The sequence below is a fragment of the Diadema antillarum genome, unplaced genomic scaffold, assembly GCF_040938485.1.
Source record: "Diadema antillarum isolate AM-2024a unplaced genomic scaffold, OU_Dant_1.0 seq00000293_RagTag, whole genome shotgun sequence".
Classification (NCBI taxonomy): Eukaryota; Metazoa; Echinodermata; class Echinoidea; order Diadematoida; family Diadematidae; genus Diadema; species Diadema antillarum.
Window position 1 is genome coordinate 238595 of NW_027271319.1, and position 27194 is coordinate 265788.

At 39.6% G+C, this 27194-nt stretch overlaps 1 protein-coding gene across 1 annotated transcript; it reads right to left on the reverse strand.

The window, feature by feature from the left end:
- LOC139730140 (uncharacterized) lies at positions 1–26690 on the reverse strand. The gene is made up of 10 exons (XM_071641041.1): positions 26519–26690; positions 25055–25203; positions 23865–24132; positions 22469–22721; positions 22024–22057; positions 12337–12830; positions 3849–3928; positions 1932–2080; positions 1111–1378; positions 1–272 (listed from the first exon to the last, which is right to left on the reverse strand). Exons 1-10 carry the CDS (start codon positions 26688–26690, stop codon positions 22–24), a joined length of 2118 nt encoding a protein of 705 aa, XP_071497142.1. The 3' UTR covers positions 1–21.
- Positions 26691–27194: the final 504 nt, after the last annotated feature.

Consider the following 27194-nt stretch of genomic DNA (forward strand, 5'->3'; position numbering starts at 1 on the left):
AATTATCACGCTATGGTGGCCTTAAATCAGCGGCCGGATCTTCATCTCCGTTGAGCGCAGCGAGTAGCTGTACCCGCGCCACTGGTTCCACACGATGCCGCGAGCATACTGCCGATTCGCCCCCTTCAGGTAGCCACCGTTCAGGTTGGAGTTGTGGCAGCTGGTGTACCACCACGCGCCCGTGTACTGGCGAGCGCAGTTTCCACTCCAGCGGTCGTTGTCGCGGTCGATGGTGGTGAAAGCTTGGTTGTTGTGGCCAGTCATGGCGTCCCCTGTACGTGTAAAAACGCGAGAAGAAAACAAAACAAAACACGTGAATGACTCACTGAATATTTCATGTAGGCCCTAACAAAATAGAGACATTATCAAGTTTGAGAAATATTACTAATCATAATAATATAATATCTTATCAAAAAGCTTTCTCAAATTTGCTTTGTTCCTTTTTCTTTCAAACAGTGTCGCAAAGTAAAAGCCAACTTTGTGCAGTTACAAAAAAAAAAAATCAGAAAATAAAGCAATTAAAACAATGCCGTCACAACAAACCTGTTCGATTACAGGCATAACGTACATTTTGTGTTTGATCTTTGTCAAGTAACTATTAAATACACTTTGGTCAAGAGGAACACAATGTGTGAAAAGTCGAGGGTAAAGGTCCCCGCCCACTACACGACTTTGCCACTATACCCCGATTGTTATACGGCCTAGCAACCGGAAGTGTGACGTCACTAGACTGCCAGTTTCCGGTGGCGCCACTGAGTTGCAATGTAAGTGGTGAAGTTTCGACTTGTCGACTTTTCACGACCTATCGAGGAACTTTCAGCCAATCACAATACAGTGTGTACTGACGTCATGCTATGACGTGACAAAGATAAAGTGCGCATGCTGTGTGGTCTAATCGCAAGTGTGCGGTGTCGAGTCGCGCGACTGGTTGTGCGACCCGTCGGATCATGTAGTGTGCGGGGGGCGTTAAGGATGTCCGCGTCGGGCAGGATTCGAACACAGGACTCTCCTGTTTAAGAGTCCCAAACCGTATCAAATCTACCCACAGCCCACCAACTGAAACGAGTCACGGTGTGGCCTTGCGAATCGAGTGAGCAATGCTCTTCTCACCTGCATTGGAAGACGCATCGTAGCGCTCCACTTTCAACGTGTAGTTCGAGCGCTCGTCACCCACGGAGAAGACTTTGTACTTTGCGAACCGCTCGTTCATCTGGAAGTCGCCGAGGTCGACCCTCAGTTCGTGTGGCCCCTGCATGGCGATCTTATGGATCCAGTCGTTGCCGAGCCAGAATTCGCCATTGAGGAAGCCAAACCCTTGCTTGTATTCTTGCCAGTTTCGCAGAAAGTTGAGGCGACCGTCGACCCGGCGCTGGATCACCTGTTAAGACAGACAGGATCGGCATCAAAGAAACCCACATCCATAGACCCCAATAAAAACTCATCACTGTACAATGTCTCTGCGATCTTTAAAGGCCTAAACTTTATCATGCTGTATCACTTCAGTATAGCTGCTCTGCGTTTTGTTAGTACTTCAGCTAGTTGGTGTAGCTGTGTGTATCTATGCGTGCATGTGATGTAAATTGATAAACAAATTGAATTACAGAAGTAGCAATTTTGTAGGGAAATTAGCGTGAAGGAACGAATTCCGTCTGAATACCAAAAAAAAAAAAATCACCAAAAAAACAAAAACAAAACAAAAACACAACAACTTTGCAGACAAGATGCCTTATGACCGGCTTTTAAATACACCTGGCACTTTAATTTTCTAGCCACCAGATTCACATTTAGATACAGAGTAATATAAATTGACTATGTTGATCGATCAAACGGTATTATCTTGACGCTTGAAAAATAAATCAATATAATCGCTCTCGCTCAATCGACGCCGTCCTTTAAAAAAGTTGGACGTCGAATTGGAGGTTAAAACTCACAGTCCATCCGCCGCCGTCCGTCGTCTGGTCGCAGTAGACGTTGACCTTTCCACACGAATTCAGCTCGGTGACGTAGATGGTGTAGACACCGTCACGAACTCCTCCGAGTTCCCGGATGTCGAGGCAATGTTTGGCCATAGGGATCGGCGCTGCACAGGTTGGGATAAAACAGGGGATTATTCATTTCATGTTTTCTTGCGCTTTTCATATCAAAATAGCTAAATACATAAACGTGTTGGAAGCGTGGTTGATGGTGCCTTAATATGTCGTGAACACCCGGTAAATTTGGGGATTCACGGGTGGCCATTTTTTAATTGATCTTCATTCGCTGCACCTCTAGAGTATATTCGAGTATACTGGGGAATTTTCGTCAGCGAAAATTATGCGCATCGAAACGTACGCTCATCGGTATACGGTCGACTCCAGTCGAGAATCTTCGGCTGTGTGTGTACTTACAATAGAGATCAGTGATAAAGCTATACACAATTCGTAACGGGGATTCTCGAAACGTACGTAGCCGAGTCGGGCCGGCTTTCCACTCCTTGGTATCCCTACGCTATCGGGTCTTTAAAGAGCCCTGACACCATCGCTACCTAAAATGTCTTCCACGAGATAATAGGGAGCTTTAGATTTTCGCGACGGAGACATTCAGAGGCAAAAAAAAAAAACTGTTCTGAGCATGCGCAGAAGCGTGCGTCAAGTCGATCTATTTTCAACTTGCGTCCCCAGAGTTTTTCACTACGCGTACTGGACTATTTTTACGTCCGCACAGTTTGCAACGTAGACAACTGCTTCATGCACCGATCATATGGGGGCGCCATTTTATTTTCTATACATTGCGTCCCAGCGTAATCTAAAGTTACTTTTCAACGCGACGCAGGGGAGAGGAGAACGTCCAGCGCACTCGTTGTCTCAAACGTCCGCGCGTCAAAATCTAAAGCTCCCTATTTTCTAAATGCACGATACACAAATCTTCACGATCACGACGATCAAATACGCTACATTGCGAAATGTAAAGGAAACGTTGCTCTCGATTATCAATTTCTATATCTCACTCTTTTTTATGCATCTTTATCAATTCTTAAAACGTTCTTTTATTTTTCTTCAGGTTCTTGTTCAGCGTTACCATGATTGTGTTTGAGATGACATCTGATCGTTCATTTCCTTCATTCAAAGGCTTTACAAAGCGTTGAATAACTATAAGCCACTTCATGGACGTAAGGGCGGTCAACAAAAAAAGGTTTATATTTGACAGTGACCTTCCGCGCATGCCTACGGTATGATATGATCAAATAACGACTGCTCTCTCAGTGCGGGGAAGCAATTCGGGTGCGCCCTTCCTGCCCTGTCTAGGGGCTGACAAAAATACACACCTGTTTGCAGGCTACGGGGAGGGAGCGCGAAGTGAAAATTGATGGGTTATGAATCGTAGTTGATGAGATTAGACGCCTTTTTTCGGTTTTGTTTCTCACGTCTTTTAAGAGAAACACAAATTACGGACAATTCTTGAAACGGAAAAGGTGCTTTTATCCGTTCGAAACACTCGACTGCAAATCCTTCCAGACTGTACTGAACGAAGCGAGGGTAACCTTCAGTCACGACGTGTCTCGTTTAAATACCTACTGCCAACCTCTTTCTCTACCATGAAAATATTTCTAAGCATAAGAGTAGGGAATGCACCTGTATTATTGCAAACGTTGAATAAATTAACATGAACAACGTCGAAGTTTTAGTCTGTGGTCACTGGCAAGATCTTGGTAGGCCTATAACTTTGGCCAGTAAAATGGTAGATTGAGTGAGAAATACCCTGCACACAATAGTCAAGTGATGATGACCGTCTTCTGGTTCTAAAAATTAATGTTAGGATCATCAGTTACTTAGTAATGTTACAAAGTCTCTTTTTATAGAACGAGGTACCATCTGTTGTCGTGGCGTCTCCACGGAGACCCTCAAATTGTAGCTCCTCGATTGCAAGGGATTCCCCTATTTTGACCCTCCTAAAACGTAAAGCTGACACGCATGATCATCATCATTATCATTTTGCTATGCACAGCTCTTAAAATGCATCGGAGTTTATACTGATAGTGTAATGTTTATGTTGAGCGACACTTATGATGCTACCTACTTTATGAGGTATTTTCATTGATATGGAGCGGGATACTTCTTGTAGAAGTCAATTAGCAAGAATACAAGCTCGTAAAGTTAAATCCAGGTATGAGTCAGCCCTGTGCGTCAAACGGTATCATTATGAATGTGATCAAAATGTCTCTTAACATGAGAAGATGAAATATGTTATATCAAAGCATCCCCACGTGGTGACATAAAATCTTCTTATCAAATGACTTTATTCGTTTTCTAAATATGTACCGCAGGTTAGTCACTATTATTGACATGTTCTATTCCTCATGTTCTGTACCAGAATTATGATATGAAGTGCAAGTTTTCATGCTGCCGTTACCCATTTATAGTGCTGGTGCATGGCGGAAAAGAGTTGTGACATCGAATTTCACCGCCGCTGTAACTTGTCACCGAAGCATAACGTAATTTACTCTCCTGAGCCACTATTCCGGTAAAATAATTTCCCCCACTTCCTCTGTATTCCTCCCCTTCCACCCTCACATGGGAGCACTGATGACGTCATTCTAGTCACCACTCCATACAGCGCACACCCCCATCTCCAGCCAAGCATCTAAAAGAGCTGTTTTTCCTGCATCGGCTTGAGTTAATAATAATAATAATGATAATAATAATAATAATAATAATAATAATAATAATGATAATAATAATAATAATGATAATAATAATGATAATGATAATGATAATGATAATAATAATAATAATAATAATAATAATAACAATATAAAAAATAATAACGATAATAATAATGATAATAATAATAATAATAATAATTATAATGTAATAGCAACACAGGCGGAAGACAATTCTAGTGATAAGTAAAAGTACAGATGGATAGAACTATCATTTCTTTCTGGACGTCAAAGATCTCTCGTTAGGTTGCTGCTCCACCTTCACTGTTCTTCGGATTAAAGGGGAAATCCAGTCCAAATGTAAGTTAGTCTGATCAGGTGAAAAATAAGGAAGTTATGACATTTTGAAGTTTCACTAATTCTTCAGGAAAAAGTTCTTGAACGGTCAATATGAATATGCAAATAGCAAAGTGAGCATGTCATCCTCTCACAACTTGCCATATGTAGTTCGTACATAAAATCTTGAAATTTTCAGTTTTTCATTCAAACCAGTTTTTCATTCATGCCCGAGGCTCAAATCCTGGTATATCTAACTGATTATTATTCTGAAGCTATTCATCCTGAAAAAACATCTTTCAGACTTCAATGACAGAAACATTGAATTTTCATCATTTTTGACACGATCAATGGGAAAATGTGAGTTTATGACATGGTTAGCTCACTCATTTTTGTATACATTTAAATTGCACGAGAACTGTTTGCAGAAATTAGCAAAACCTCAAAATGTCATAACTTCTATATTTTTCATCCGATCTTAATCTAATTTTTACCGTTGAACTCGTAAGCTTTTTCTCTTCATTGTGGTCAGTTTAACATAATGTCATGTTTGGACTGGATTTCCCCTTTAATGGAGATGGATCCTCCACACACCCCCTTCTATCTTAAGTCCAGACACTGAAGTGGTATTGTCTTCTCGCCTCATCACGATGACAGGGCTGGAATCTATTTCAGCGTCTTGGGAGTGTCTTCGCGTCTTCCCTTCTTCCTCGATGATGGACCTCTTCCTTATCTATACCCTTTTCACGTCTGGGTCACATTTGAACTTTTCCAAAAAGGACTCAACTTCCGGCGAAGACTTTCCGGCGAGGATGGGAAGGGGAGGGGAGCGGGGGGGGGGGGGGGGAGGGGGGGGGGGAGGGGGATAAAGGGGCGTTTGAGGGGATATGGGAGATCATATCTGTATTAGAGAGATCTACACATTGTACAACCAGTTAGTATGGCATGTCCTTGTGCCATTTATTCCACTTGCACGCAGGGCTTAGTTCGGTTCTCTTCTGTTTTCTTATATCTTTATTTGTTAATATCAACTAGGATATATCTAAATCATCATCAATCTAAAACACATAATACATACTTTCCTCTCCGTGAGACAGAATTAAGTGTGCATTTGGTATACCATCAAGCTTTTAATCATTTTTTGCGGTTTCATGGATTTGATTATGATTCTTATTCTTTTCAGCGATAAGTCCCCAAACCTCCAAACTTCTGAAATGCACTCATTTACATTTTTTTTTAGGGGGGGGGGGTCATTGTATCGACATTCAACCACTAAGGCGTTTAAGATTGTATACCTATTCATAAAATAATCGCAAACAAAGCAACATCGAATCGGCTTGCGCACTTCACGCACAACGCTATTCATATTTCATAACAATCTTTTAACGCTCACTCTGCACTCCAGACTGTCTGTAGTGCATTTGGAGTTTTCTTTGTTTGTGTTTCAGGGTTAGAAAATCTTAACGAACTTTTACCGAAGTTTGCCTCGATGTGTGCTTGGCTGTCCCCGAATTACCGAGTGTGTCGAGACAAGCTAATTAAACACATGAGCGGGCTTAAGCTCTAACGCAAGAGCATTTATGTTGAATTATTGATATATTTTTTTTTTTTTTGTTGAAAACGAGAATTCTCGCTCATGTCATCGGCTATTAAAAGAAACTGGGCTCAAACGTAGAGAGAAAAAAATGCATTTTAAGTTTCGTCAGTTCTGCACCACTTGATTATCAATTGAGGGCATCTGGACTCTCACGCGTCTGTGAGGGAATGTCATAACGTGCTGATAGCAGACCGATTTCAAAGGGAAATTCCCCTCCTGAGCAAAAGTTTGTTTGCAATGAGATTGGTGAAATAAGAGCGAGAGATCAGTAAAAGCGTTATCCCGATCTAGGGGCCGAATAGCAAAGTTTACGAAAGATTTCATAGAGAGTGAATCAACGTAAGCCTACATAGCGTTCTCAAAGAAATTAGAGAAATGATTGCTAGACTTCGAAACTTAATATCTTGGAAACGCTCGTGTTTTTTTTTTTTTTGTGTGTGGATAGTAGCAAAATAGAAAACATAATATTCTTTGATTCTCTCTTTTTCTTTAATTCGAGCTAAAAATCGTATTTTTTCTCGTCCTGGAGAAAGCGTAAAACTAAACAACAACAACAACAACAACAACAACAACAACATAGTGTCCCTGGAATTACTTGGACTGACGCACGACCAAATTCTTTCACGCAAGATTGGGAAAAAATTGTAATATTTCATGGACGAACGAGATGAGATGCTTAGATCTAGGACATCACAATCACATTCGTCATGTTCCAGCTGAAAATTGTGTTTTTCTTGTTCTTGAGAAAGCGTAAACAGCAAAGTGTCCCTGGCATCACTTGAACTGATGCATGAGCAAATTATATCTTCCGTAGAGTCGTAAAAAATAGTAACATTTCATGGACGAAAGAAATGATGAGGATCAATAATTTGGGACGTCACAATCACATGACCAAAATCGCAGGTGCTTATTGGAGGCCATACACATTGATGTTGAAATGGTCGTAACTCACAGTCATTTAAGTAAGCTACTTGTGCTGTAGCGTCATGGTCACAAGTTATGTTTCCTTCTTTTAATGTTTTGCTCAAGTTCTTGCTTATCCAGCTGCATCTTTCTCACTTCAAGTTATTAGATGACTGAAAGTTCTACTGGGTCGGTGCACAGAAATCATATCTGGTTCCTGTGACATAAAAACTACGCATTTCCACGCGCTGAGCAGCCGTCAATTGCTTCCATCTGTTTTTTGGCTGCTCCCAGACATGCCATCAATTACCCCTACTTCCTCATCCCGCGGGGACTCAGCGGAAACATCGCATCCAGATTATGTTTTAGGGTTGTTCTATTGGACGAAGGGAGGTGAGTGTGTGTATGTATACAAGTGTGTGTGTGTCTGTGTGTGTGCTTGTGTGAGTGTGAGGGAGGGAGAGAGAGGTGTATTTTACTTCTCTGATTGGACGCTTGTTTCAATCGATGGGAAACGTAGTTGAAGTCGGCATTGAAGTATGTTTCGTTTTGTTTTTGTTTTTGTTTTTGGTCAAGTTTTTGGTTAAAGTTTTTGGTTAAAGTGAAAAGCCACCCTGACGCCCCGTGACGAAGTCGACATCGTAGGGAAACCGATTAAATAGGGAAGCTCAAACAGTTGAAGTTTCAATAAAACTTTGCCATACAGTAGATAAATATAATGATTGAGAAATCGCCTCTCACGACTCCGATTGGCCTAAAATATCGCTACCAACTTTCATTATCGAAAAAAAAAGAATAAACAATAAAACGCAGAAAAAGAATAAATCGTGCCTTTTGCCAATCCAATCGTAATAAGTAAATTATGGCGACTTGTACTGGGAGAGGGTCGTAGTTGGATAATTATCGACAAATATTGTATTGTTTAATTCATCAAGTTTTACCATAATATATACACAAATTTAAGATATACCATTATTGTTATACAAGTGTAATATTAAGACTTATTGCTATATCAATTGGCAAGATTTCAAAAGTTGTCACAATTCTACATTATTAAAGTTACAAGATGAAGATGACGAAGACAAGTTAGATATGGATAGATAGTGTATAGTAGAGGGAGTTGAAGAAAGGTTCAGAAATTGCCCAAAATACAGAGGGATAGAGAACAAATGAAGTAAAAGAGAAGATAAAGAAAAAGTCCTAAAGTGAAATCAACAAGGCGGAAATAAGTGAGTTAAAGCGGAAGAGGAAGTAGACGTCTTACAAAAGCGTAAGAATGTAGACACAAAGAGGTAAAAACAGTGTAGATGAATACAGTAGTCTCCGTTTAACCGGGTACTGTCGGGCAGAGCACTTTTTAAAACCCGATTAAGAGGTATACCCGATTATGCGGAGACTACTGTACCACAAACGGGAAATGGGAGACAGAAAAAAGTGGTTGGTTGGATGAATGTCTAGACCTTTTCTTGAAGTTGTCTTTTGGAGATATCTTATCAACCATGACATATGATCTTGGAGGTCTGCTTTGTAAGTTTTGGTAACAGGTACTTTTGCTTTGATTTTAATATTGCTTTCTGATTGGCTAGATGTGGATTTGCGTCATCATTTGCGTCTGAGATTTTTTTAGTCATGCACGACGAGCTGAGCCTCAGATGGTTTGTATTTTTAACAAGAGCTTTGGACATACTGTCAACATGTTATCAAAGACCGTGCCAGGAGAATAGTCCTGGAAGAAATAATTTCCATTTTTATTTGTTGTTTGTTTGGTTTTTTTCTGGCTGCATGGATTTATCTTCCAGATGGCCAATGAAGATAGTTGTTGCAATGTATCTACTTAACTTGAATAGGGTGTCTAAAAATAAGCTCAGCGTGAAACGACAACTGACTATCGGTAAATCTATTACCTGATTCTGTTACTGCAGCGTTCAAATAGGAGATAACACTATTATCTTACCAATCGAACTTTAGACGCTGAATACGCGAAAGAATAAGCACACAAAGCAGTGCCTACGAATCGCCAAAAATATACAGTATTTCCCCTTCATGATAATTTCTTTGTTCTGTTGATTTTAGGTTTATTGCGATCAGATTCATCATCTTTTTAAACTTTGCAAGTATTTGTTTCTTTCGTGAAAAACCGATGTTATGGTTGTGACGTCTGCTCCCTATAACCAAGCGCCTTGAATGTTGCGACAATGCTCTATCTACAAACACACACGTCCTGCGCCGATCCTAAATGACAGTTGTGATTCAACTCGGCGGTTTCATTGAGTTATTCGATCACTGCATTGGCGGGAAATGGGATTCGACGCTATGACGTAAAAGATGGATCGTCATACGGTCTCACCGCTTTTGTTCATACTTTGGCTTCTTTCCCCTTACTATGATAATAGTCTCCAAGGATGCAGAGTGTCTAAAGACAGCCATGATGCGTTATCGGACGGACATGAACTGGGAGCCCCTGAGAGCTTTTGTCAACGCCATCCAGACGTCTGCCCTTTAACCGTGACTTTTTGAAAATAGCTATTTGGACCCTCCGGATCTCCACGGAGCAATGCATCCCCCATCAGTTGTGACGTATCTAGCCTGTGTTCCAGACTACTTTAATTGCTGTCTGATGTTTTTCACGAATATTATATTTTGTTAGCGTGATTGATAAATTGCTTGCTTGCTTGCTTGCTTAATTGATTGAGTGAGTGAGTGAGTGAGTGTGTAATCGAATGTGTGTGTGTGTGTGTTTTGTGTTTGGGGTCTGTTTTGTGTTTTGTGTTTTCTAAAACTGATATAATCATCAGTCTGCGAGGAGACTATGACTGCCAGCGGTGCGTCACGCTTGGCTGCAGGTACCCGGGGGGGGGGGGGGGGAAGCCTCCAAGGAATACTTTATCTTGGTGTATGTCATACCGACATATAATTCATCTGGTTTTTGTTTTTGTTTTTGTAAAGAACACAGATCATGCGTATAGATTGCTGAGTCTACAACGTTAACGCCTTAGATCAGAAGCGAGAGGAGACATTTATTTTAACTTCAAGATAGACAGGCCTAGTCTACTCATCATCTTGTAAGAAAATCTTCTCCAAAACATCTTCTCTACCGGACACCCAAGCAAAGCACTTGTCTATAAGAATCCAGTCTGACTCGTCAGCACACAAATACCGATTCGATTGTGTAAAATAATGACAAGAATAATGATGAAAGCGATGATGGTAAGTAACGTGATTGAGAGATTTTGTGTCATCTCCATCCTTAAGTAAAACGTAAATCAGATAATTCTTTGATCCTGGTTTAGTAGGACCAGCGTCCGGACTTTGAATTGTAAGGGCGCAGGTGGATGAAGGATCTTCCAACATAACAACTTCATCCGGCGCCCTCCTGGCAACCCCTGAACACCCCGGGGCAGTATAAGTCGCATAGATGGCCGCATCACGCACCCTTACAGTTAGAAATGCCGCCCGACAAAGTCGTGGACAATTTCTACGTTAAATATGATGACGAATTATCTGTGTGATTACCACTGCGTTCAAATGTTGTCAGAATGACAAGCAAACCATGAATAACATTCCAGAATGATGACAGCTCAAACATCCAACTTGGATTTCAAAGGATCTGAAATCTGTCGTGACAATCTTAAAGAATTTGAATTGTTTTAGCAAAGACACAGTATCGAAAAAGGATTCTTAATATCATGTTAAACTATAAGTATCCACTCTTCGTCCATGGTATTTATTTTCATTTGAAGTACACATAATCATGTAAAAGTGCACGAACACAGTAGAGTGCATCCAGTGACGTAGCTTGCCAACCGCACTATCTATTTCCACCCTTCTGCCTGTGGACTTGTTCACGGCTTTAGACGTACCTATTCTCGTTGTGTCGTGTGAGTGCCACAGGACACAATATTATAAGACAACACAGCATATATTGTATAGTACAAATATAAACAATAATTGAAATGAATTATAAATTTAGGATTCACTACTAGCGAGCGCAGGTTATGTCTTCGGTTAACAACATCTTTGCCCTCACTTTTATAGAAACTGTCATTGATGACTGATACATACCACACTGACTTGCTGGCCGAGAAGAGGTTGTAATTCCCAGGATAGCGATCGAGATCTAAGTCTTTGTTAACATTAAGACAATTTCCATTTCTTTTTTATTAACTCATAAAAAAAAACCCAATGTAAACGTGTAGAACCATCTTCAATATCATCTGCCATAACAACAAGTGTTAGATAACATTGTTGATGCCAATGGGGATTGTAACGATTTAGATAAAACGGGGCTAAAAGGAATGTTAAAAAGAATCTTGATAATGAAAATGGTCAACAGTCAAGACAGTCTTGTTAGTGGTCTCCGATTGAAAACATCGATACTCTAAAAGTGTGAGGTTCCAAAGGACGGGGGGGGGGGGTAGTAAGAAGGAAGTGGGAGATATGTCTAATGAGAGTGGCTGTTAGGTATAGGGCAACTAACTTTGATATACAATATGCATCCTGACTTTCACCATGGTTGGTATAAATACACGAATTATCAAAATAGAACGCATTTTCATTCACCGATAAGGAGTAAAACGTTTCGTTAAATTTCTATTATGGAGTTTAACATATAAGTTTTGAGTTCTTTTTACACAGCTGGTGGCGTAGTGGATGAGACAGATGCCATGTCATGATTGTTTAAAGCATTACTACAAAGAGAGAACTTACTGGTTCCAGCGGCACCTCCGTAAAGGCTGACATCACCGCATGTCATCATTGGAGTAAGGGGCTCCCGTCGAGGAATGAATGGCTGGTTCCATCCTGGACCACCCTGTCCACCACGCCCCGCTTGGCCCCCCTGGCCACCCTGTCCGGGCCTCACGCCTGGTCCGATCCGCCCTCCTTGCCCCTGGCCTTGGCCCTGACCGGGATTCCACCCTTGTCCACCCTGGCCTGGTCTAGCCCCTTGTCCACCCTGGCCTGGCCTGGCCCCTTGTCCAGGTGTCCAGCCCTGTCCGCCTTGCCCCGGCCTGGCCCCTTGTCCACCTTGCCCCGGTCTGGCCCCTTGTCCAGGTGTCCAACCCTGTCCGCCTTGCCCTGGCCTGGCCCCTTGTCCACCTTGCCCTGGCCTGGCCCCTTGTCCAGGTGTCCATCCCTGTCCACCTTGCCCCGGTCTGGCCCCTTGTCCACCCTGGCCTGGCCTGGCCCCTTGTCCAGGTGTCCATCCCTGTCCGCCTTGCCCCGGTAGGGCCCCCTGTCCACCTTGCCCCGGTCTGGCTCCTTGTCCAGGTGTCCAACCCTGCCCCGGCCGGGCTCCCGGACCGGGCTGTGTGCCGGGTCCCGTTTGCCTCCACTGCGCCGACGCGAGGTGTCCTCCTAGAACCAGACATGCAATGATTGCAGTCAAGAAATGTTCCCTTTTCTGGAGCGCCATGGCGAAGACTTCTAAATTTCACCGGTCCCTTTTTGTTTTCAAAGAAAAAAAATCCCCAGTCAAACAGACACCTGTCAAATTCTTTACGAATTACTAGCCACAATTCACTCTAAGCTGAGGGATGCTCCGACTGAAGTTTGCTGAGATGTCACAGAGGTTTTCAAGTCTTCCCAGTGCTCGCTCAGTACATCCCAACTTTTAAGTCCGCAGATAGCCTTCTGAGAGGCAAGCGGTCTCTTGCAACTTGGAAGACCAAGTTCACATACCCTCTCCGAGACTCTGAAAGTTTGTGAACTGTCTGGTTAGACTCTTTGGACAGTCGCGAAATGAATTTCCACCATACTCCTACTGACACTATGGTAATCGATGAGCAATCGTGCCACGATCCCCTGTTCCTCCGGGAACCCAACCACGTCACAAGCTACCTGTTGCGTTGAAATCTGCACGCCTGACTTTCACTCAATGTTCCCTCCCCTCAGTGTCTGTTCATGCAGGGAGTATGATCTTGGAAGTATCAATGAAAGAAAAGAAGGTGTGAAATAAGGGGGAAATGAAGCAGGATGTAACGGGGAGAAACGGAATGTTGCTCCGAAAAGAGAGAGAATGACAGGGAGATTGGGAAAGACGAGGAGACAGAGGAAGAAAATGTGTGAGGTTGAAACAAAACATGATTCGATCATCCAAAGAAAACTTTGTAAATGAATCGTATCAATTAACGAATTTGTCGAATAGCATCAACACGGTCACTTATATTGACTTTAAGGATGTAAAGATGCTGTAGTACATTGTACCTGTAAGTGTGTATTACTTTTACCTTTTTTAAACATCGAAACTGCAGTGAGATCTTTTATAAGATGTATTACGGATTTTTGAAATTAATTCTTATTATGGAATGATAAATTTGTTATCATTATTTGATAATAAAAGTAATCAAGGTCATGCAAACGCATAAAATCGAAAAGAAAGAGGGTGAAGGGACGGAGGGAATGAGTTCTCACTTACAAAAACAAACTCTTACTTTCAAAAGAATTAAATGATTGGTCGCGTATAGACGACTGGGCCCGAAGTCTGTCATTGTTGTTTAAATTGACGTTGGATGACGAGAGGCGGAATGACAGTGAAAGTGACGATCGTCGCGTGCCAAACTAGGTCAATCTAGTTACCCTATGTCACCTCGAATCTCTCACCCTGGGCTTCGGCCTCTGTTCTTTGACCCTAAACCTTTGTGACGTCATGTGTCCGCTTGCATGACATGAAATTCTTTTAGATCGACAACCTCTTATCATTTTTTTTCCAAATCTTGGTGTCGCGAGCTTACAGTCAATCAAATGGTTGCATGTTATAGGATTCATGTATTTCAACTTTAAAATTCGCAATATCTCTTTCAGAAAGAAAAAAAAAAGAAGAAAAAGAATGAACTATACTAGTAAAAAAAAAAAAACCGATGCTACTGTTACTGATGATGATGATGAAGGTGATGATGATGACAATGATAATTATAATAAAGATAATAATAGATGTTGAAAACAAATAGTGATGAAGACTAAAAGACATTTATCATCAATAAAAAACAACAACAAAAACTCCTTCTCTCTCACACACACAACACAAAACAAAGAAGAACACAACTTAACATTAAGCAAAGACAAAATGTGTGTCAAGCTGTAAGTATCAAGCCTATGTTATCTCCTTGTAAATAGCACAAAATAGTAGGTTGAACTTTTTCCACCAGGACAATTTTGGTCAGGACGATTGTATGCATTTCAACACATCCTCGGACATGCACGATGACAATGCGATTTACTACAGAAAAAAAAACTAACAAAACAAAGCAAAACCAAACCAAAAACAAAAAACACCAAACCGAATATAATAATCAAAGTTTTATTGTTTATTAGACGCCAACGAATATCTAAGATCTTATCTTACTCAGAGGAAAGAAAAGAACGGAGCCATCGAACAGAGTGATAGACTTAAAGGGATAATCTCATCTTTCGCTCCTCACGCTGCGCCATACCTGATTCATTTCCTCTCCCGTTTTTAGAAAACTCCTGCCAAACTTTGCCGATTAAATCTGATATTCATTCATAATCATCGAAGCTTATACTTGTCGCGATGATCTCATTTTTTGAACACGTCGAGTGAAATGCGTTCGTTTCTGGGACAAAGTTTGTGTGACTATTTACTTGATATTTGTTTGTTTATATATGTTTTTGTTTCCCTGTATAAAGAATAGCGTCGTATTTATGACACCAAGTGAGGACATTAAACTCCAGAACTGAAGTCGTTAACGTGACCGAAATTTCAACCCTCTATATTGAACAGCTAATCTACAGTCTCATGTCTTTAAAACTGATCTACTAGAATGAAGATGATATGGATGTCATACTGGTAGATTGATATTAGTAGTAGAGGCAATATTGACAATGATTATGGTAAAAACCAACATAGAATATCGACATAATATCACAATGACAATGATAATACTAACGAAATATCACATAAACCAATATATTATCATTGTTAAAACTGTGATTGTCATTATGAAGGAATCGGTGTGGCAGCGGTTGCAGAAGAATAATTAAAAAAACAAAGTTTTCTTTATATGTTTTGTACTTGTTTGTACGTTTGTCTGCTCCTATCCTACTATTATTACTATTAGTTGTAAAACATCTGCCTTGACAAGAGCCCAGACGGCATCAAAATATCACGGAACGTTTTGATACTGACAGCTTATAAAAGACCTTGACACAATTTGCTTTCGTTTTGAACGTTGACTTTTCGCTAAGCCAGAGTTTGAAGAGAACTTCAAAGCGGAAAGAAACCCTACACCCCGCTGCGCTCAGCCGCAAAGCGGGTCGCGTGCTGACGCCTTGAGCACGCCTATCTCGAGGACCGATCGCAATTTGGCGGGAAACAGTTTCAATTATTTAAAGATGGGACGCAAATTACGACCTTCGTCAGGATTTCCGAAAGACATATTGCATAAATATCTCACGACCTATCTGCCAACTATAGGGTAGCACAAAAAATCCAGCTGAAACTTTACTGCTACTTTCTAATTTACTCTTAACTGTAGATGACGCAGGTTTTTTTTTTAAGTTTTGATGATATGAAAAACAAGCAGTAATATCTAGTTCTGTACTACAGAACGGACCACGCCAAACAGCAGTCGTCACGTCGTGGCAGAATAATGTGACGCTCACATACCCATACCACAGTGTCAAATTAATCTTGGTCAGAGTACAACCAATCTTTCCAACTCCCAAGTCAGACAATAATAATGTTGTACTTATTGTTTCATCTCTCCTTCTTTTTGAGACATCGTGTTCACTTTAAAGTATACCGGCAATGGCTACTTCGATATGCTGTATCATAACATATCTATATCTTCTATATATCTCGATATATCTCCAAGTCCCTTTTGATATCATCGCTTCTGCAGACGGAAGCAAATCATCACTTGGACAACGAAGTCGAAAGGCCGTTCGGATTCGGGGGTAAATCCATTCGCATCTCCTTCTTCTCCGATGAAGGAAATTTCATCAGATACTTATCAGAATCTAATTTACGGACGCTTATCCCCTGTCAATAATTCGGTCGTGACTTTGCAAGACTCTCTAACTCTAACACCTCAGTGGTCACATTTCGTACACTCTCAAAGATCGTGCCGCATCAAAAATCATATATTATGTCTATGAATATTATGCGTTTCATTGACGAAATTCAACACACATACACATTAACACACACACACACACACACACACATACACACACACACACACATATATATATATATATATATATAGCGAAAATTTATGAGCAAAGAAAATATGTATATGATATATATATATAAATATGTATATATATATATATATATATATATATATACATATTATGTATGTATACATATGTGTCTAGATAGAATACAGTCATACACAACAAAAAGGTAGCTATCTTACTTCCGAATCAGAATAGCATGAAATTTTAATTCAATTCATTCATTTTTCATTCTAGTATATATTTCTTCCAACAAAACATAACTGAGAGTAAATCAGGAATTATATTATAAGCATGATTATACATTGGAATGTGCGAAAGATAAACAATGATAAACAAAATCATAGAGATATACATACATACTGGCAAAATACTAAGTTTATGTTTAGAGGGGGAAAAAGAGAACTGAGAGGTCCACTAAATAGCAATGCTTGCTTATTGTGAACCAGTTCAAGAATTTCTTTAAAAATACTTACTGTAATTACAAATGAGATGCAAAGTTTATTAATTTCTGTGTGAGAATAAAAATTATTGATTCTGTTCAGTCATGCATGAGAAATTACACGTTTCAGACAATAAATGGTCATTTTTCAAAAGCCACAAGAGTTACTTTTTTTGGGGGGGGGGGGGAGGGCCTGTGGAAAATTGCTTCTGGTACATGACTTAACAGATCACTCTCGTTTTCACTGGAGTTATGCTCTGTTGGAAAGTTTTAAACTTGTATAAAAATAATGCCACGTGCTTTAAACAAAACCCCAACATTTTGATGTTGTATTTCAGGACTCTAACGGTGCAAGAACTTCTAAAATCCACTTCATCTAAAATTATTTCACAAATTATGATTCGCCAAGCACCAAGAGAAATTATGTTCACACGGTATCTTTTTTTTTTGTGTGTGTGCAGTCCCTTTCCTTAATCGGATATAAGATTTAAAAAAAAATTATCATATTGATCACACAGACACAGACACCATACGCACACACACAAACAGACAGACACACACACAAACACCCACACAAACACCTACGGGCAGCTGCTTAGAGGAAACAGAGCCGCAGGGTGGTCTACTGTTATATTGGCATCAGTATACCTACCACAACGTATTTCACCTTTTCCCAGAAAAAGTGTATCATGTATACGCGCTTAGAAATGTCTGAAAACAGCTGTTTTACATGTATTTATGAGTTATATAGTGGTGTATTTCATACGTGTCATCGCATCTATCATCCAATGTCAAACAAAGAGGGCTTATTATTAAATATAATATCTGCATATGTATCTATTATGAGTATATGACTGTATAATGTATAATTGGGAACTTTTTTCTATGTAAATATGTATGTATGTATGTATGTATGTATGTATGTATGTATGTATGTATGTGTATGTATGTACGCATGTGGCTATCCCTATTTGTATAAACGCCAACAGAAAGAATTTCCTATATCGGACAATATATCTGAATGGGAATCTGAATATAATATGGTCTGTATAATTACGTGACGTAAGATACTTTGCGGATAGGTTATGTGCTTCCTTACATTTACGGAGGAAATTATAAAATCTTTCTCATATCTATTTTTGATATAAGATAATGTTAAGAGAGTAACGTGGATATTTTTCCCCATATCATCCCCAATCAATGAAAATTCAATCACTGTTTGATCTTAAAGCAATGGTTGCATTTATCTGTTCTTGTCTCGTTTTCACCCTGTTCATACTTTGTTCAATCTCATTCACTCATTCATTCAGTACCATATTACTTGCAGTCTTTATTCCATTTATTCTTGCATTCCTTCATTTATCTGTTTGTTATTTATTTATTCACTCATTCATTTATTTATTCATTCGTTCATTCTTCATTTATTCATTATTTTTCATTCACTAAAATGTTATTTATTTCTTATTTATTTATATATTTATGTATGTATGTATTTATTTATTTATTTATTCATTTATTTATTTATTTATTTATCTATTTATTCATTCATTCATTCATTCATTCATCCATATACATGTACACTTGTACTACCTTATTCCCTCTACTATAACTATTTATTCCCTTTCTTTTATCCCCCAGTAGATCGTATCATACTGTCAAAGAGAATAACGCGAACCGTATTTTTGAAGTGTGTAGATGGACTGTCATCATCTCTCCTGATTCTTATCACAGACCAAATTCCTGCCTGACTGCAGTTTCCTTGGGGAAACCAGGTCAGACTTCGGGTCAGTGCACCAGTCTCGATGTGTATCCACACTACACACATTTATCGTCCACGAAGGTTTATGGACGGTCACCCTTTTAAGATTTTCTTCTGTTTTCTGAATGCTTTGCAAACAATCTCATTTAGAAAAACAAATTCCAGTACACCCGATGAAACATAAGCACTCCGATTATTTTGTGATAAAACTTTACTTTGAGTGTTTGCTCTCTTAGTACCACCATGATAGTGTTATATAATGTTGTGTATTGTTATGTATGTATTAAAGGTACTGCATGCCATTGGGTGCAGTGATATAAAAATATTCAAGTTATCACTTTTGATGCATAAGGGTAGATCAGTTGTATCACAAAACATCTTACCATTCAAAGATTTCTCAATAAAGCCTAAAATGGTAAATAATACCTTTAAGCATTATGTACAGATATATGTATATCAATTTTGCATAAAATTGCGCTGACACTGTCAATTTCTACTTTGTGATTGTTTTATTGCTATGGAATGTGGAAATGAGAGTGAAGTGAACTGAACTGAACACATTTTAGTAGAGTAAATAACTTGGATTTGAATAAGCACTACAGAACTTCACGTGAGATCAATGCACAAACTCGATGTTCTTAAGATCACTTGTAATACTAGACGGGGTTATTCGGATGCTTAGATCTACTACAGAAGAGGAGAGAAAATTCTCTGATAACCGCTCTGCTTCAAGATAAAGTTAAAAAAAAAGATTTTGAGAAAATTAACAAACCAATAAAAGGGTCAGCGAAATCAGACAAGAATAACAGCGAGATCGGACAGGAAAGAAACAAACATCATCAACAACTATTTAAGTTTTCGAAATTTACAGTAAGTTCTCACCTCGTAATGTTCTCATAAGTATTTGTTCCTGGATATCATATTCGAGGCAATCATATTGACAACAATTAGGTAGCTCTCCACTTCAAAATGGAAATACAACCACTCGTCGATTCATGGCAAATCTTAAATAATTCAAATTGAATTCAAATTTCAACTCATACTACTACTGCTACTACCACTAATGAGGCTACTACTACTACTACTACTACTTCTACTACTACTACTACTACTACTACTACTACTACTACTACTACTACTACTACTACTTCTACAACTGAGCACATCTAGAATGATATTATCTAATATCATGGAACTGATATGATTTTTAAGGAGAAAAAATCCCTTCAAGATTTGTGTGGCAGCCATATAACGGAGAGACGTGTGAGGTCATGATATCGACAAGATTGCCGCCAGTCATCACTGTTTCAGAAAGTGATGTCAGTTTCAGACAATGTTACAAACAGTGTACTTGAATGACCCACGAATATCTTTAAGGGAACAGTTATTAATCGGATATGTTATTCCTATGATTTTGACGCCATCAGCATTGACCATCATCTGGAGAACATAGAGTCCTATCCGAGGGACAGGCTGTTGATCTCTAAAGACACTGCAAGAGAGGGGGCTACTTAAAGGAGACCTCCGGATGATTTTCAGACTTTTACATTTGAACAAATATAAATTAGTTATACTAAGTACAAAGTATCAGAATTTATAGTGATTGGGATGAAGAATAAGAATGTTTTCAAAATGTATGACAAATTGCAATGAACAAGGATGATGACATGGCAGCCTCATCATAAGAATGCATGAGTTGGGTCTCAATGAACCAGAAGAAAAGAAGAAGGCATGCAAAGAATCTACATAGGTGAACTTGTTGAGCAAGCGGTATTGTAATGGAATTACACTGCTACATTTCTGAAATATTATGAGGCTCATATGTCATCAACTCTGTTCAGTGTAATTTGTTTAAGATTTTCAGAGTATTGGTGTCTCTGCTCAAGGACCACAATGAATTCCACAAACCTATACATGGAGCTGTCGATTTATGTACTACATGATGTGAAATTATGATAATCGTCTGGAGTGCCCCTTTAATAACACACCATCTCGCTCAGCAAGACTGGGGTGCGAACCCGAGCCATCTGATTGCAAGGCAGACGCCAAACCACTAGTCCTAGCACCCTAGCCACCTTCGTAGTCAACCACTGAATGATTTTCACGCACGACATGAGGTGTTAATTCCGACTGCTTGCCAGTAGGACGCCCCCTTCGTTAAAAAGATTTCTCGGGTTCATGCATTTGCTCACTTTGACCTTCATTGAATTACTGTCAATGCGGACTGTGGTGATCAAGGGGTAAACATTCGAGACTCTGCATCGTGAAATTGTCGCCACAAGAGCGATAGATGGCGCTAAGCAATTGGAACCAAGATTAGGCGTTGGGTATAAATGACGCGTAAGCGTAGATACACCAATTAATTGGGATCACACAACTGAATATTATGATTATACACACATGCACACATATTGCTAAATACGCATATCCATCATGATGGTGCCAAATTATGAATAGTAACGAACGAGACAGAAAGAAAATATGCAGTGTCTGAGATGAGATTTCATATAATAACATAATACGTGTTTATAAAGTTAAATCTTCTTCGTTATAATTATCCAGTATATACATGAAATTTTAGAATGCTTGTCGGATTTTGTACAACTTCTTTTTTCCGTGTAAGCCGAAGGAAATTACAAAACTTACAAATCATGAAAAGAGAAAAGTGCTTTCTTGAAATCCGCACTGTCCTATTATGCTTGGATTTACCGTAGACTTTATGCCATATGCCTCGTCTCATTCTTATGGTTTAAAAGATGCTTTTAGAATTTGATTTCAAACAAAAATTGAACAGAAAACTAGGAGAAATTATTTTCTTCTAAAATAGAGTGACGGTTTTGCTGCCCAGGTGTCCACAAATTGTGGCGATTACAAGGTGTAGACAGGATGTGCGAAAATATAAGCTTTCATATTCTTCTTTGATTTTTCAGTACATTATAGGATTTTCTCTACAGTTCGTAAACGGTCCATCACTGTGCATTGTTTGATTTTCGTTTGAAAAAGAAATCGAAAGAAAGAACAACAACAACAACAACAGCAACAACAAAAACCCTCTTCCAAGACTTGGTGGCAACAAAGTATTTTTCTAGCAAGATTCCGTAGAGGGCGCTTTGTATGTTTGTTTTAAATCCTGGCATTACACAATAACTCACATCATGGTTTGATTTAAATGAAGCAGCAAGGCAACTGCATGACATATGATTTTAGTATGCGTTGGTTACATGACAATAGATGTGCGCAGGTGTCACATTTTACCATCTCTTACACAGAGTTTGGGGAATGAGAGACCATTGAGTCATTTTGGCAGCCGAGTCTTTAAAGTCCATCTAGAAATTGAAATTGAACTTGAAATTTGAATTGAAATGCCAGACAATGAATTCTAAAGAATGTAATATACACATGGGTTATTAGTCTGCTTATTTACATCTTTGGTTCAATCATTGAAAAAAAAATGCTGCTGGCAAAACCAGTGAGATGCCGATTTAAGGCAATAAATAATCACTTCACGTTCAATCTAGTCCAAGTCCACTGATTGATAGTTATGCCCTGGTATCACGGCAATGGGTGTGTGGTCGAGTCTGTACACCCCATTAAAACGGCGGAGGAAGCGGTCTGATCTTCATCTCTACGAACTTGAGGGAGTAGCTGTACCCCTTCCAGGGATTCCAGACCACGCCCTTGGCGTATTCGCCCGTGGCTCCATGGAGGTACTTCCCATTGAGGTTCGCCGTGTGACAGCTGGTGTACCACCACGCCCCTGTGTACTCCAAGGCGCAGTTGCCGCTCCAGCGATCGCGGTCTCGGTCGAACGTCGAGAAGGGCATACCGCTATGAGGGCTGAGGCCGTCACCTAGGTAACGGGACGCAAGCGAGGGGGGGGGGGTGGGGAGAAAGATGAGGAAAGAAGATGTAAAAAGAGAGAAAAAGCCAAAGATGAACAAAAAATTATGGATATCCATTGATTGATTCTATTTTTTTACATACACAATGCGTACACTTTTCACATTGGACTGCTCACTATAAACGCAATAAGAAATTTTTCTGTAGAATTATCATGTTTGAAATTTCATGCAATTGCCGTGGTTACATTAGGGTTTTTTTTTCATCATTGTTACTTCCTTGATCTGCATGGAGCCAGGCACACAATTCATTTGACCTTTCTCATTTCTCGAGTGATTGCTCTACATAAATAAGCAAGCATTAATTTCTTTTGTCTTTTTGCCTTTTTAATTTTAACAACATTCTGTAGTCATAAGTGCAGTGCAGGACATCACGCATTTGCTGAGAAATTAATATTGATTATGATAAATTCTATTATGAATTATAATAGTTTTATAATTTTATTATTATTCTTATTTTTTTTTTAATACCAGCAGTCTTTAAATCATTGAAGTGGCTGCCATAGACTACCAAATGAAAACAAAAGAGAAACAACATCACATAAACAAGTTTTGACCACAAGTCGTATTGCAGCAAAAGCACGAATCGATCGAACCAATGAGAAGGGCCTCTCCCCTTGCTGCATGATAATAGGTCCGTTCACACACAAAGGAAAAAGTGAGATTTAAAAATCAATTTTCTTATCGCGATCAACATTTCGAAATTTTTTCCTGTGTTAACAGAAAAATCTCACTAATTTTCGCGATCCTAATTGCGATCCAACTCGCACTATTAGTGCGATTTTTCAGAAAAATCGCGATTATTTTGCCAAGCGCCGTGTGTGTGAGCCCGATCGAGATTCGGAAATCGGTATTTTAATCCCATCGTTCGTAGCGCGTGAACGTCAACATTATTGGGACCGCGGGGTCAGTCTTCGGTCATGCAAGTTTCGCGCATGCTCAATTTGGCCACAGCTTTCCTTGCTGTGAAGTGCGATTTTTCCCTGTGTATGAACGGTCGAAAAAAAAAAATCGAAATTTGGATCGCGATTGTGATTTTTATTTTTGTTGTATGTGAACGGGCCTAATGTTGCACCAAGTTCAGTTAGACTAACCTGCGCTGGATCCCGGTTCGTATCGCTGCACGGTCAGCGTGTAGTTGCTGGTCGCGTCGGAGACAGAGAAGAACTGGTAGTGGGCGTAGACCTCTTGGAACTGGAAGTCTTGGAGTTCGACCCGGACCTCCGTGGGTCCCTGGTGGGTCAGCAGGTGGATCCACTCTAGGCCCAGCCAGAACTCCCCGTCCAGGAATCCGAACCCCTTCACGTAGTCATCCCAGCCGCGGAAGAAATTCAGGTTGCCGTTGTATCTCCGCTGGATCACCTGCCATTGCACAAAGGGGTTGGGATGGAATGGTGGAAGAGCGAAATTTAGCACAATCTTCTCAGTTCATTTCTTGAAACAGTGTTCTCACAGCAACAACGGAAACAAGTCGATTTCTTGTCATGCCAGTGTATTTTTTTTTATTTCATGGTTCTGAAACAATGTTTGTGGTTGTTGAAGATATATCATGTTGTGCCCTGGAATGAAATTGATATAAAAATCTTTAACTTTTTAGCATGTAGGAATATTTTGATATGTAAATCACATCAGACTGAAATAGTTACGTTCAAAGGTAAATGAAAATTTGCTTCTACATAAACACTCCATGCAAAAATAAATATGTCAACACTATACTTTGGAGGATTTTTCTTGGTCCACAAACTTTCATCTACGAATCAATGTAACCTCGTAACTTTCTTGATACAAGCAGATTCTATAGATGCAGGAAAACTTGATATCTTTCTCTTCTTTCAAATCGAAATTCTTCTCATAACACTCCAAATTCTCAGCCATATTAGTTGTGGTACCCGTGTGGGACTTTTTAGCCTTGCAGCTGCGGTTGCTGCCCAATTTTGTGGTCTCCAAAACAATGGCGCCCTCTATAGCTGTCATACCGCGATATTTGACATCAAACATGACAGTGAAAGATCTTACATACCATACTACGTAATCGTGATACTCCGCGATTAAAGAAAGTAACTTCCATTAAAGAAAGTAATAGTTCCTGTAAGGTTCAATAATTGATGTTTCTCTGTTCAAATTTACATGCATTATCATTGCCACTGAAGAAAGTGAGATTTACATTTACATAAATCAAACAAACAAACAAACATATTGTTTTACTGTGGAAAAACGAAACAAATTTGAATTTGAATTTGAATTTGAATTTGAATTTGAACCTCTTCAGCTGACATCGACTTACGGTCCACCCTCCGCCGTCTCTCTGTTGGTCGCAGTACACTTCCCGCTTGCTGCAGCTCTCCAGGTCCGACACGTAGATGCTGTACACGCCGTCCCTTCCGCCGCCGAACTCGCGGATGTCCAGACAGTTTTTGGCCAGCGGGACTGGGGCTACATGGTGTAGTACAAGAAAGAAATACGGTCATACATGACGACTGAGAGTGCTGGTGATAATCTGTAAAACGAGGAATTTTCGCGTGCACTTTAATTTCGCGAATTTCGCGAGCGCCAAGATTCGCGAAATTAAAATGCACGCGAAAGTCCTTGTTTACACTATATGCATTGAACGCCAGTGGCACTTCGCGAATATTTCATGCCACGAAAAAAGGCTGTCGGTTCCAATTCGCGAAAAATATCATGCCGCGAATATATCATGTTTTACAGTAATACTATGTTGACAGTAACGCTCTTCTTTTGATGAGTTGACATGATTATGTAATCGTCTACCGAGAAATAAATCAGTTGATCTGTGTTTTACTCAAGCAGAATCTTTTACATGCTACATCTTTTTTTTTAATCTTCAATAAGTTCTTGATGCTAATACTCCACTGAAAACTGAGCACAGTTTTCTTTTTATCTCAATTACCATCACACTTGTTTACTTCCTTTGTTTTTTGTTATCAGTGTATTTACATGTATTTTATACAATATTTTGCATGCTTGTGCAAGTCTGGTTGTTATCACTGAATTGAATGGCTTGTACATGATTTACTTCACTGAAATATGAAACTAATCATATACACAAACAGGCAGGCAGATATACAGACATCATAGCTCAGATTAACATGACTGTATTATTCTTCTTGACTGAGAACACGTTGATTATGATTAGTTTAAATCCATAACTAAATATTCGTGCCTTCTTTGTTTTAATTAGTTATCATCAGGTTTAGAATGATCCGTAGAAACGGAAAAGATGAAAAAAGAGACAAATGTCCTGTCTTGATATTACGATAGCGCTCTCTCTCTCTTTAGAATAACAAATACAGCATACAGAGAAGTATAAATCAAGCCAATTTTAATGCTTACAGAGTGTAGCAATGTCATGTGATACTTGGTAATTTATGAGATGTTGCTCAGTCAATGCTGCGGCATACTCGTTGCTCAAACTAAATAGTATGCTGAAGACATTGTCAGCTTTCGTTTTAAAGCAATATGAACGTGCAATTTGAGATGCTGGTAACGTATAGTGAAGAAAAGAATGCTACTATTTTAATGACGAAATGATAATAATGACGAAGCAATACGAATTAAATCATACACAATGACCATGATGACTGACACTCGGAAGAAGAAGAAGAAGAAGAAGGAAGAAGAAGAAGAAGAAGAAGAAGAGGAAGGAGAAGAAGAAGAAGAAGAGGAGAGGAGGAGAAGAAGAAGAAGAAGAAGAAGATGGAAAAGAAGAAGAAAACTTTAATACAGTTACCTGCGCTTCCTCCATATCCAACACTGCCGCGACAGCAGGAGTCTCTCTTACGGGACGGTGGCCTCGTTCCCCAGCCGAACCGCCCGGCTCCTCGACCTCCGCCGACGTCTCCTCTCCACTGTGCGGCGGTTCCGCTCACAGTCACGAGTAGTACTGTAACGAGGATCGACATTGGTAGTACGCTTGTCATTGTTTTTCAGTTTCTTTGGTGAACGATCGCTGAAAGTTCTCTCTGTAAGACAAATAAATCACCCAATTCTCTCCTCACAGTACACATGAAAACGCGAGAAGGCACACCAAACTTGAAACTCTCGCATGCTTTTAACCAAAACGATGTTGTGGAAAGTTTCTTAGCCTGTTCCCATGCACGTGAACAGTACCTCGTGTGTTGCGGGATATTTTTTCATGACTCACTGTAAAAGGGGATATTCTAATTTGCCTCTTAAAAAACGCGACAGTCCTCTACAATAGGCTTAATGCTATTACATACACCTGCAAGGTAGATGAACAATTTTTGATAATTGATATCCATATCCGGGAAAATTTGCAGGTGTCACATAATACTTACCACAACGTTAATTTCTTCCATTTTCTCTGTGTTCCGCAGCGTTAAAGCCAGTTAAGTACGCATTGTATGCTCGCGTCAGAAATTAGACCGCTGCTTCACGTTTAAGTT

What these genes read in the sequence shown, in the direction of transcription:
- LOC139730140 (XM_071641041.1), bottom strand. Translation starts at nt 26,690, where the DNA reads ATGTCGATCCTCGTTACAGTACTACTCGTGACTGTGAGCGGAACCGCC. An exon ending in ATCAGACCGCTTCCTCCGCC is followed by an intron (nt 22,058 to 22,468) that starts GTTTTAATGGGG and finishes TATGTCATGCAG; the next exon opens with TTGCCTTGCTGCTTCATTTA. An exon ending in CGGACGGCGGCGGATGGACT is followed by an intron (nt 1,379 to 1,931) that starts GTGAGTTTTAAC and finishes CTGTCTTAACAG; the next exon opens with GTGATCCAGCGCCGGGTCGA.